The 12,147-nt window shown below is 38.2% G+C and overlaps 1 protein-coding gene across 3 annotated transcripts in view; it reads right to left on the minus strand.

Moving 5' to 3' along the window:
- Positions 1-673: 673 nt before the first annotated feature.
- Positions 674-12,147, minus strand: part of LOC128601460 (serine/threonine-protein kinase D3-like) — a 57,034-nt gene continuing 45,560 nt past the window's right edge. For all 3 annotated transcript variants that reach the window (XM_053614683.1, XM_053614684.1, XM_053614682.1), the window contains exons 11-19: positions 11,573-11,849; positions 7,634-7,686; positions 7,109-7,181; positions 5,853-5,959; positions 5,553-5,714; positions 5,310-5,408; positions 4,930-5,197; positions 4,558-4,643; positions 674-3,742 (exon numbers count right to left, since the gene is read on the minus strand). In XM_053614683.1, the coding sequence (XP_053470658.1) occupies positions 3,569-3,742; positions 4,558-4,643; positions 4,930-5,197; positions 5,310-5,408; positions 5,553-5,714; positions 5,853-5,959; positions 7,109-7,181; positions 7,634-7,686; positions 11,573-11,849 (1,299 nt within the window). In that variant the 3' untranslated portion in view covers positions 674-3,568. The remainder of the gene's footprint in view (positions 3,743-4,557; positions 4,644-4,929; positions 5,198-5,309; positions 5,409-5,552; positions 5,715-5,852; positions 5,960-7,108; positions 7,182-7,633; positions 7,687-11,572; positions 11,850-12,147) is intronic.

Here is a 12,147-nt window from a genome sequence, read left to right on the forward strand (position 1 = left end):
GAGACAAAAACGCTCACATCATGATAATTACCTAGCCGTTTATCATAGTATCATCATGATAGCACTGTGTAATTTTTATTTGAAAAGATCTACCACAATATAAAAATTCTTATTCTTCAGTCAGAATTGCCAACGTGTTCCTTCTGTGTGCTTGAAAGTTTGTGAACCCTTTAGAATTGTCTGTATGTCTGCATAAATATAACCTAAAAATCATCAGATTTTCACACTAGTCCTAAAAGTAAACAAAGAGAACCCAATATATTTACTGAGGAAGATTATCCGATATTACATATCTGTGAGTGGCAAAAGTATGTGAACCTTTAAGATTAGCAGTTCATTTGAAAGTGAAATTAGAATCAGGAGTTTTCAGTCAATGGGATGATGATCAGGTGTGGGTGAGCGCTCTGTTTTATTTAAAGAACAGGGATCTGTCAAATTCTGATCTTCACAACACATGTCTATGGAAGTGTATCATGGCATGAACAAAGGAGATTTCTGAGGACCTCAGAAAAAGAGTTGTTGATGTTCATCAGGGTGGTAAAGGTTATAAAACCATCTCTAAAGAGTTTGGACTCCACCAATCCACATGCAGACAGATTGTGTACAAATGGCGGAAAACCATATATATATATATTTTAAGCATCATGTCATATTTTGGTTGACTTTATTTTCTAATACGATATTTTCTAGCAGTGTGTGATGCAATGTTTTTCCTTCCATATTTATAGTGTAAGGAGCTACTTCTACATGAGCTACCATGTACTACTATCTGTTTCTTTTAGTAGTAACAGTTCACACTTGGGCATGACAAAGTTGTACAGAAGAAAGAATTTATTAGATATGTGAATATTAAAAATATACAAAAACGATGATTGCTGCCAGTCCAGTGGCAACATGGACTAACAAAGATTCTCAGGATTGTGTCATTAATGTTACATGCTGTAAAAATATGGCGGCCTTCATTAAGTCCACACTTCATGTCTCTCCAGCATATCACATAGGCTTGACATACGAAAATATAGGATTCTCCAAAACCTTCTCATTTTCCTCCAGTGAATTTCCCAAGGCATAGTTTATATTCCTACCCTGATCCCATCTGAATTTTGCTTTATCAGCAATGGATCCCATTTCAATCCCAAACAACAGAAATATGTAACAACAGCACAAAACAATAGTGAATTGGCTACACAGGAGGACACTCTGAATGAAACAGTTATCAGTACAGAAAGACAACCACAGCAGTCTTGTTTTTGTTTCTAAAACAGTTGTGCATATCTTCTACAATTCCCATAATTCAAAGCATTCACGGATTTGCTGATGAAATCCAATCATTGCAGGAAAAATCCAATCAAATGGCTTAAGAACGATTAAATTGACCTACATAATTTCCCCCTAGCTGCATGGTTTGGATTTGATCTTTGCTTCTTTATCAGTTTGAAGGTAGAAGTGGATGCTCAGTCAGATGATATTATGTTCAATATCAAATCAGATGATATTATACTGTAGTTCCAATTGTAGTTCCCAATTCTGATAGTTTGTAGTCAATTTCATGTAAAAAAATAAATAAAAATAAAATAAAATTCTAGCACTGAGCCTAACAGTGTGTTTTAAGTCAAACACCAAATGTGTGCTAGCTGATTATTGACTATATTTGGGGTAGAAGTGTGCACATTTTATTTACATTTTTTATTAATCTGTGGCCACGCTGCTACTTTAAACATTCCTAAATGCAGGTTAAAGCCCCATTACACATCAGGCTATTCCTCATGATTAACATTAACTTGCGTTGCAATACTCCAAACACCAGTCTTGGCTAAAAAATACAAATTGTTAAAGAAACCCAAAACCTGGTTATGAACATAACTTTTTTGTATATTGAATAATAATAATAACTGCTTGATGTATTCCACAAAAACAAGTTATTTGATACCAGAAATAGGTGCAGAAGTGGTAGTTCTAAGTCCTCAGATTCTATGAATATGAATCATGTACCAGTGCTACATTGCTTGTATTTGCATACTGAAACCTGATTGGCTCTCACATTTTATGATGCAATAACACTCCTTACACGTATTCAGGACTTAGTAGTTTTTATTAATTCCGCAGGCTCATATGAATTCCTCTGATAGGAATTAATAATAAATGATTTTATTAAGTTTATGATGACTTTAAATTGCCAAATATGCATAGAGCGTCATCGGAGCCGCAGTTTTCCGTCTGATTTCAGGGAACTGGGAAAATTGAATGCAGAAGCTGGGGGAAAGTCCTGCTTAACCTCCGTTCACATGCTTGAGTTAGAAAGAAAGAAAGAAAAGTGTCCAAACACAGCTTACCAGGAGAGCTGGTGTGTCTTTCTGTCATAGATAACTATTTTAAAATGTGTAAATGTGTCAATTTCAAATTCTTGAGTGAACTGTTAAAAAAAAAAAAAAAAAAAAAAAAAAAATCACTAGCATTTCAAAGCATCTCAGTTCATAGTGAGGCTGATGTGAGGAACAGTGTTAGGCGAAAGTTCTGTCTGTGAGAGTTAGTGCCATTTTAGAAATGACATAATGAAAACGAAAGAAGGATGAAAGTCTTAAAAACAACGAATAAAAATAGCCGAAATTTGTGTCCCATGAGTTCTCAGTATTTACGACTTTTCAGTTCACACGCCATCTGATATAATTTCCAAACCAATAGTGTTTAAAGTGGCCGACTCTCAGGATTATCATCTTCATTTGCTTATTCCTTCATAGCTTTTATTTCTGAAATGCCAGCCACAGACTGACATTTTAGAACTTGACTAGCTCTTGACACACAGTGTATTTCAGGAGACATCAGCTAACTTAAGCCACAAAAGCGTTCACATTTGAATCAAGAAAAATCGCAGAATCCATGTGTTTCGGTTTAAACACTTGGGATGTAAAACAGAGATACTCATGACGTCATATCTTCATCACCATCTCAGACACGTCATAGATCTCTGGACGTTAACATTTGCAATGCCTTCACTATTCACATTCCCTTCATTCCACCAAATAGTCCAACTGCATAAACAAGCTTTGTGTTCCAGTTTAGAATCACTTCATCTGCAAAAAAAAGACCGAACTTATTAAAATACTGTGCTCCAAACTGGGTGATTCGTTGAAAGTAGAAAAATATCGCTTCGGAGGATACAGAGTTCCCACGTCCGCCAGGTATGTTTTCATTCCCCACCCTCTATCTTCATAGTGCCTAAGGTGGCTGGAATGGCAGTGCAATTGGTTGTTACAGTTCATTCCAAAATGCTGGATTGCTGAAAAGGCAGTGAGTGAAAAGAGAGAGTGGGATGCAAACGTCAAGTCACATCTTTGGAATGTTATGAAAACCCGAAAGCGTGAGCCGTGTCCTTGTGTGCAGATCCAGAGTTAGTCTTCACAGATGCTATGTTCCTAATCACTGCCTGTCCACGCTAAGTATGCTTCATCACGCAGATCATTGACACTCCCTCTATTTAATGATGCCAGTCTTGATACTTGGCTGAGTGAGCAGATCACCAATAGAAAAGGTCTTTAAGAGCCCCTCTAACGTTCAGAAGCAAGTGTCTCTAAGGGTCCTCCTCCATGTCTTCCAAGTTGGGAGCCATGATGAAGTGCTTAGGATGGGGAAGGCTTCTTTCGTCGGCGTATTCCTCCCAGCGTGCGTCGTCGCTCTCATGGGTGATGTAGCGCTCACCTCGCCGCGTCTCAAACTCTCGTAGATCCAACCACGTCTGATAGTCCTGTCAGAAGTGCAGTGAAGTGGTACATTTCACTCAAACTCCGTATTACAAATCTTACAAATGAAAGGATTTTAGACATTTCATACAGGCTGAATAACTGAGTACTGTTTCAGTGAGCTGTGTATAGCAATGTATTATTATCCTGAACCACAAGTCTGTGAACATCACTGAAAAAATGTATGAGGCAGAAATATTCGGAAAATATTTACAGGGTGAGACTTTATATCAAATGACTAAAATTCAGGCAAAGGGAACATTTAGCTGATGAATAGGTTTTTGCTCAAAGCATTTAGTAAGTAGTAGTATCACTAACTGTATTTCATTTGAAATAGATTAAAAAATGTAGCAGCCTTCCTTTGTCACAAAGTTACAAACAAATATATGAGTGTCAGCCTGGGAAAAGCCTTCACATAGTGAAATTATAATATTTTCTTCTCTCTCTATATATGTACACACGCATACACACACACACACACACACACACACACATATATATATATATATATATATATATATATATATATATAGAGAGAGAGAGAGAGAGAGAGAGAGAGAGAGAGAGAGAAGAAAATATTACAATTTCACCATGTGAAGGCTTTTCCAAGGCCCACTTCCTACATACATACAGTGCCCTCCCCTAATATTGGTACCCTTGGTAAATATGAGCAAAGGCTGTGAGAAACCTTTTGATATTTTGTTCAAACAATTGCAAACAAAACACAGGTTTATCCAAAAAATATTGTTGTTAAATATAGGCGTGCAACAATTAAGGTTAATATTAAGGTTCTTTCTGTGTAGGTGTAGGTATTCCATACCTGAAGCCAAGGATGGCTGAGAGACTTGTCTACACTGAAGCGTTTCCTCATCTTCACTTGAAGCAGGTTGTTGATTAAGTCAATTGCTGGTGTAAAAAAAAAATGAAAACAAACAAACAAAACAAAACAGAAGAAATCTTTAAACATCCAATAATACAAACAATACCTCTGGGCTTCAGGGCATATTTTTTGCCTTAACGATGCAGGATAGTATATTACACATCCCAAATAAATACTTCTAACTATAGATCGTGGCACTTGATTACACTTAAGTATACATTTGGCATACAATAAAAAGCCTTCCTTCTCCACCTTAGCTAAAATGATAGATACACCCTTTCTCTCTGTCGCTGTGTCTCTGCAGCCTCCTACCTTCTCCAGAGATTTCCTTCCAGGGGTTGGGCGGGTACATGAAGGCAGCGTTCTGGATCTGGTCATTAATGTCCTCGTCCTCGTTAAAGGGGAAGGTGCCACTCAGACTCACATAGACGATGACACCTACTGACCACATGTCCAGAGAGCGGTTGTAGCCTTTACTACGCAGCACCTCAGGAGCCAGGTACGCAGGTGTGCCCACTACCGAGCGCCTAAACGACTTCTCTCCAATGATGCGGGCGAAGCCGAAGTCACACAGCTTCACCTACAGTTAGTGTGAGGACAGATAAATGAAACAACTCGGTGTTCATTTGAAAGATTCTAGTGATGTTTTAATGTTGACGTTAAAACTGTGGGGGGGAACAACCTGTGCTCACCTGTGGAAACGGCTCGGCCGATGCCAGAAGCACATTCTCAGGCTTCAAATCACAATGTACAATGTTCTTAAAATGGAGGTGTCTCAGAGCCACCAAAATCTGGTGGAAATCAACAGAAGATACATGGTGGGATTAGCATGAGCCGTGCCTTGAGCTATCTAGCCTAACTTCTAGAATATCTAGCCACTTTTAAAGCATCTTGCTAAAGTTCTGCAGCATGATAGATTGTCTTTTGTTCCTCACCTGAGTCACTAGGAATTTAGTGAGCCGCTCAGGAAGTCGACTCTTTTCACTGGACAAGATCATCTCCAGCATATCTCCATGGAGCTTCTCCATGACAACAAACACTCGCTCAGGAGTCTCAAACATGCACTCAAGGTTTACAATGCCTGGGTGGTGCAGATTCTGAAGGACAAAGAAATGTGAATCATTTAAAATATTAAGCTATAACAAAGGCAACGGCAAAATCGCAATAATGAATGTACATGTACATCGAACACTCCAGAATCTAAAACAGACCACCGTTTGTTTGGTTTTTTTTACCTGTAAAATGGCTACTTCGTTCCGCAGCTGGCTCTCCTGCTTGGTGGGGAAACGCATCTTGTCTATGACCTTAATGGCGACGTCTCGCTTTGTTTTTCTGTGCTTGCCTTTAAATGAGAAACAACATAAAAGGAGGGCGAGTGACATTAACAAAGCGCATTTCAAACAAAACAGTCTGGTGGTGAAGTCTGTCTGTCTCCATCAGCGTTCTATATTGTTTGTGAGTGAATACACTCATTAGGAGAAAACACAGAAGAGTTCCACTAATAAAAGTTTATTTGTATGGCACGAACAAAAAAGCAAGGCCTTCTTGCCTCTCTAGAAGCATCGTCTTATGCAGGAAAGTAAAGATTCCTTCGAAAATAAGGACTTTACACATTTCTACGTAAAAAATAAAATACTATAAAGAGCAGTAAACAGGAATAAACTAAACAAAGTCAGTATTTGGAATGACAAAAAAAACAAAACATCAGTAGTACAATTTGTGCTAAGGAAATTTCCTGGTGCGTTTCACTGAGCATCTTGGAGAATCTTCCAGAGACTTGCATTTGCTTCTTTTTTCCATACAAAACCCAACATTCATGATGTATTTATTTATTTATTTATTTATTTTGGTCTAAACAGTGGTCTGTTATGTAACCTGTTGCTTTTTTTGCTGACATTTAACATCACATTGATATTTTTCTGTAACATTTCATTTCTTCTTGGAAAGGTAATAAGCTTGGAAATATAATGTACTATATTGTATATTATATATATTATTGTATACACTCTATACTCTTGTATGCTCTCTATATAATCTATACATACTCTATAATTACTGTATATACACTCTGTATTCTATATTTATATGGGCATGTTGTATACTCCTCACATATATCATTTTATTTACATATACATACTCTATATACTTTTCTACTGTGTATTATACCATTTCATCTATATATGCTGAATGTTGCTACATGCTCCTGTTCTGCTACTAAGGAAGATTTAATGTGAATGTAATTTGCTCCTGGTCTTTATATAATCATGCTGTATAGTTTCATCATGATGCTGATCGTGCTGTAGTGTGTTATTACTTATATTGGCCTGTCTGCAGATTGTCCCTTGTTGTACTATTTGAACTATGTGTATTCCTCTATAGACTTTGTATTATTTTGTACTCAGCACTATGATCCTAAAGGCTCCATATTATGCCCCGCTGTGTTCATATAGTGTAAATAATGTAGCTAGAATAACCAAAAAAATCCACTTACCTCCATACACAATCCCGAACTGTCCAGATCCCAGGACCTCGTCAGCGAAGATCTGGTAGACAGAGCTGATATCCTTAAAAAGAGACGGCACTATCAGTAATGCTACATGTTATAGCTTTAAATAAAACAATGTCCTGTAAACATTGAAATAACTGAAGCCTGATGTTATCATTGAAACATTAGGGATGTTTAATGTGTGCAGGTCTGGTGAAATAGACCCAAAAACTAAACACACTGCAGGACAAAGTTTCGTAAAGCTGATGTTTCTGTTACTGTAATTGACTTTTTCTACAGTGCGGCTAGTTGTACGTGAAGGTAAACGGTTGTGATGGCTCGGGAAAATGGCAGTGCCTCATTAACTTGCTCTTGGCAGAGAAATGACTCTCGAGAAGTTTGCCATAATTTCAGGCCGGTCTTAAGCAACATAAACGTTAATCCTTACGATTACGATAGCTTTATATTGTTTAAAATGAAATGGAATGGAAATGGAAAAACAGCGCAACGACAGAAATAGTACACACTCACCACATTTTCTGTAATCTGTGAGTTGGATACTGAGATGCTGATGGACAGCTCTTCTGGAAAAAAGAAAAAACCACACGAGTGTTAAAAATGTAATGGTATCTGCAGGTATTAGAAAGGAGACTTCTATGTGAATGCAAAACCAATTATTCTCAGGTTTAAGCAGTAACACTGAGCAAAGCTATTCACGTCACTGGTCATGCTGTACACACTTCATCCATATCAATCACTTAAAAATTGCTTTTCTGTTATCTTCTATCAAACTGCAATGACTTTGAGCTGGCATTATACACACGGGATATCTCGCGTCATGTTTTACTTCATGCTCCACTCAACCCCAGCTATCACTGAGTGAAGACGTTGAACCGGTTTTACCCAGAAATATGTCACAATAAGCACTTTTTTTATACTCCAATTACAAGACAATGTACAGTTAAGCAGCGTTACTCATATGCAAACAGCTCTGGACTCCACTGAATCCTCGTGCACAGCCGCACGCCTCTCTGACCTTTACAAAGCATGGCTGTGTTTAATTTTGTGTTTAAACACAAGTACAGAGCCACAAGGCCTGGCAGCGAAACCAGGCATATGTGCTGAAGCAGAACACCACATTGAGCCTTTATCCAATTTTAAACACACAGTATCACATAGAAGTCATGGGCAATAATTAAGTTAGTCTGGTAAGATCTACCAGAGGTTGGTCTGTACACAAAGCAGCTCATAAACCCTTAGCCTGTATGTTAACGTTACAGATCTGCCATATTCGAGGTGCACAAAGTGACACTGTGTGTCCTGCTTAGGCGAAAATGTTCTTCCAGTCAATCTTCACATGCTCGGAATCCAACAACACGAATATTACTCTGATATCAGTGATCCTGGACTACATAAGTCTGATCTAAACCTGAGAGGGAACATCTTACTGATTTTTTAATGCTCTGGTGTAGCAAATTTTTAACCCCACTCCTGGAAGAATCTTCACCAATCCTGCCTGTTCCTGAAGGAATTCAGACCAATCCTGTCCACTCCTGAAGGAATTTTAACCAGTTCTGCCTGATCCTAAAGAAACTCTGATAATCATTTTGGCTCCTAAATAACTTCTGACCAATCCCTCCCACTCCTGTAGGAATCCTAATCAAATCTGCCCATTCCTGAATGAATTCTGACAAATCCTGCCTATTTCTGAAGGAATTCTGACCAAATCTACCCATTCCTGAAGGAATTTTGGCCAGTCCTGTCTGATCCTAAGAAACTCTGATAATCATTTTGGCTCCTAAAGAAGTTCTGACCAATCCCTCCCACTCCTGAAGGAATTCTAACCAAATCTGCCCATTCCTGAACGAATTTAACCAAATCTACCCATTCCTGAAGGAATTATGACCAAATCTACCCATTCCTGAAGGAATTTAACCAAATCTACCCATTCCTGAAGGAATTATGACTAAATCTACCCATTCCTGAAGGAATTTAACCAAACCTACCCATTCCTGAAGGAACTATAACCCATTCTGCCCACTCTTGAAGGAATTCTGACCAATCCTGCCTTATCCATAAGGAATTCTGACCAATCCTGCTCATACCTCAAGGAAGTCTAACTAATCTTGCCCACTGCTGAAGGAATTCTGACCAATCCTGCCAAATCCTAAAGAAATTCTGACCAATCCGTCCTGATCCTAAAGCAATTCTGACCAATCCTACCTGGAGGAATTCTGATCTTGATATTTTGTAATGAACATAATTGGTTTTCTTTACAAACTCTGACCATGATAAAGCAGTTGCTGTAGCCCTGTGCAATAGCCATGTGAATACAATATGCTCCCATATGTATAAACTTCATTTGTCTCACTAACTTCATATTTGACCTCCTGCTGCTGCCCGCAAGAAAGCAAAATCTGCCCGCTCCCACAACTTATTCTGTTGGGTCATCCGCAGTCTTAATGCACGCCTCTTTTCTCGTGTGTAAATAGGTGACATATGCTTTTTTTCATAATGAAATCATTTCAGCTATGTCACTACAGGCTACCGCAAGTCAGCAGAGTCAGCCCCCTGCAGATTCCTAGCCCAAAAATCTTAATCTCACAGCTTATTAGTCAATTATTTTCCCTAAACCACATTATTCAGTAACTGTTATGAATTATTCAGTGATTACGGTGAACCTAACAGGAAACATATGTAGCTATAAGAGTGTATATGACAAATCTAGACCAAAAGACAGCTGCTTGGAGTTTAAGAGTTGACACTCCCAGTGGTCCTACAACATGTAATTTTTGAATCATGGTTTTCATTAAATCAACTGCAATTTAAAATTACCCTGACCTTTCCCATTTTTTTGTTAGTTCATTTAGAAGTGATGTAGAGAATCTTTGTGACTTGCACTCTTGCCCTGTGTTTTGTCAGAACACACTGTTGGGGACAGAGCAGAACAGGACAGAACAGGGCAGTGTGGGGGTAGGGCCGTACAACCACCCTACACCCCCCAGGTCATCCTGGGTCACTGTAATATCGAGTCTGGGAACTATTGATTTAGCCAGTCTGCTATGTAGATTGAGGTTAGAGACAACAAGCCAAAGGCAAAATGTGAATATATTTCTAGTCCACCATCAGGGTGAGTATAGGGTGAGTAAGTGAAGAGTAGCTGTGTCATACACACAAAAGATGCTAGCAATAAGCATAATATTCGTCATACAGTTATACAATATACTACTGATGTTCAGCATGGACAGTACTGATATTGAGTGTCCTTTATCTGGTTACACTTTTTTAAAAATTATTTAAACTTCCAATTTCCAGTCTAAAATATCAGTCATCCATTCTTTTTTTTCCATCCTTCCTTTCTTTGTAAATCGTGCAGCTCAAACCCCCATTCTCTTCTTCCATTTCATTTTTTTTCTTTCTTCCTCCCTTTTTTCATTCTCTTTCTTATACTGTACATTGTGTGAATCACACTTCTGTACTGTACTGTACTTTTTGAACAAACAGTGTGAATATCAAAATTCTATGACAATAGTATTTACACAAAATAATAAAATAATATTGTATTCAAATATTTTAAGACATGCTAATGTGTATATATAGCCAATATAACTAAGCATATTATATATACATATTAATTGCAATATTTGCATATTGTTATATATAATAGGAAATAATATGTACACTCCTGGGCCAAAAAAAATTTTTAAAAAATGGGCCATGCCCAAAATGGCAAAATTGTCTTAAAATGGTCAAAAAACAAATTAGGTCAGGAAATTATCAAGAATTAAACAAATAGATAAACCAACTTAGTACGGGATAGCCTTTCCCTTTGATTTCTTTAAATGTCTAAGCCTTGTGGGTAATCTTACGGACAGCTGTTAAATTATTTTTTTAAATGTTTAATTTATATATATATATATAATTATTATTATTTTTTTTTTTTTTACTTTATTTTAATTTTGTACACGTTTGAATTTTACATCAAACATTTTAATCATTATAATGATTTTACCTTTGCATACAGGAAGAATATATAATTAAATTGATCTGTTTCTAGCTTTTCTCCAGACAGTTCAGTGCAGCAAAAGTAAACAAGCAAATGGTGGCACAGAAGGTCTCAGCAGTGCATTTCTTTAATTGTTGCTAATTTTCTGTCTGACCAATGATTTGTTATTAAGACCATTAAAATCGTAATATTTTGTCATTTTGGGCTTGGCCCATTTTTTTGCCTAGGACAGTAACAGTATGTAACAGTATTACATATTAATATGTTGTTGTTTTTTATTATTAAAGGCATCACACATTAAATAATTAAATAACTGCACTGGCAACATTATTATTATTTCAGAGCATTACAGGTCACAGGTCAGGAGGACACAACTACAACAACATGGGAATCATTTTAATAATACGGATGCAGGAACTACTGGAACACAAATGAGTCACTTTGTCTGTGTGTGTATTACTCACTATGGTCTTTTCCCTGGCCGTGGCTGCTACACACACTGGGCTGAGGGGTGACCGGCATCAGGGCCTGGCGGATGACCTTCTCCCAGGCGTGTGCCACCTCCAGACCGACTCCAGATGCTGCAAGCGTGGCGCTGGTGTGCTGCATGCCCGTGTTCTCCCCTACGTAATACACCATGTTGTCTGTGATGATCTCGAAGCAGTGCGGATTTCCTCCCTGCGCCAGACTACTGAAGTCTTGCGCCAGCTCCACCTGCAGGATCTCTGACAGCGGGATCTCCTGGATCACACACACACACGCACAGAGGTAGCAGAGGTTGAGTCCTTCAGTCCTATAACAGTTTGGCTTCAAGAGGAAAGCTGGTCTGTAACTCCCTACACTCTCTCTCCACCACTCCACTCAGAAATAAACTGAGAGGGCTTTTCTTTCAGTTCTACACCAAAAAAAAATCCCACCTTCCTTCCTTGAGGCCAACCCGCCCATGAAGAGAAGCCTGTTTAAGAAGGAAGGAGCGCAGATCCAACCAATAGGAGCCAAGCTGCCTGTGGTCAGAGCCGAGCGCCACATGAGAGGGCGC

The sequence above is a fragment of the Ictalurus furcatus genome, chromosome 25 (assembly GCF_023375685.1).
Source record: "Ictalurus furcatus strain D&B chromosome 25, Billie_1.0, whole genome shotgun sequence".
NCBI lineage: Eukaryota > Metazoa > Chordata > Actinopteri > Siluriformes > Ictaluridae > Ictalurus > Ictalurus furcatus.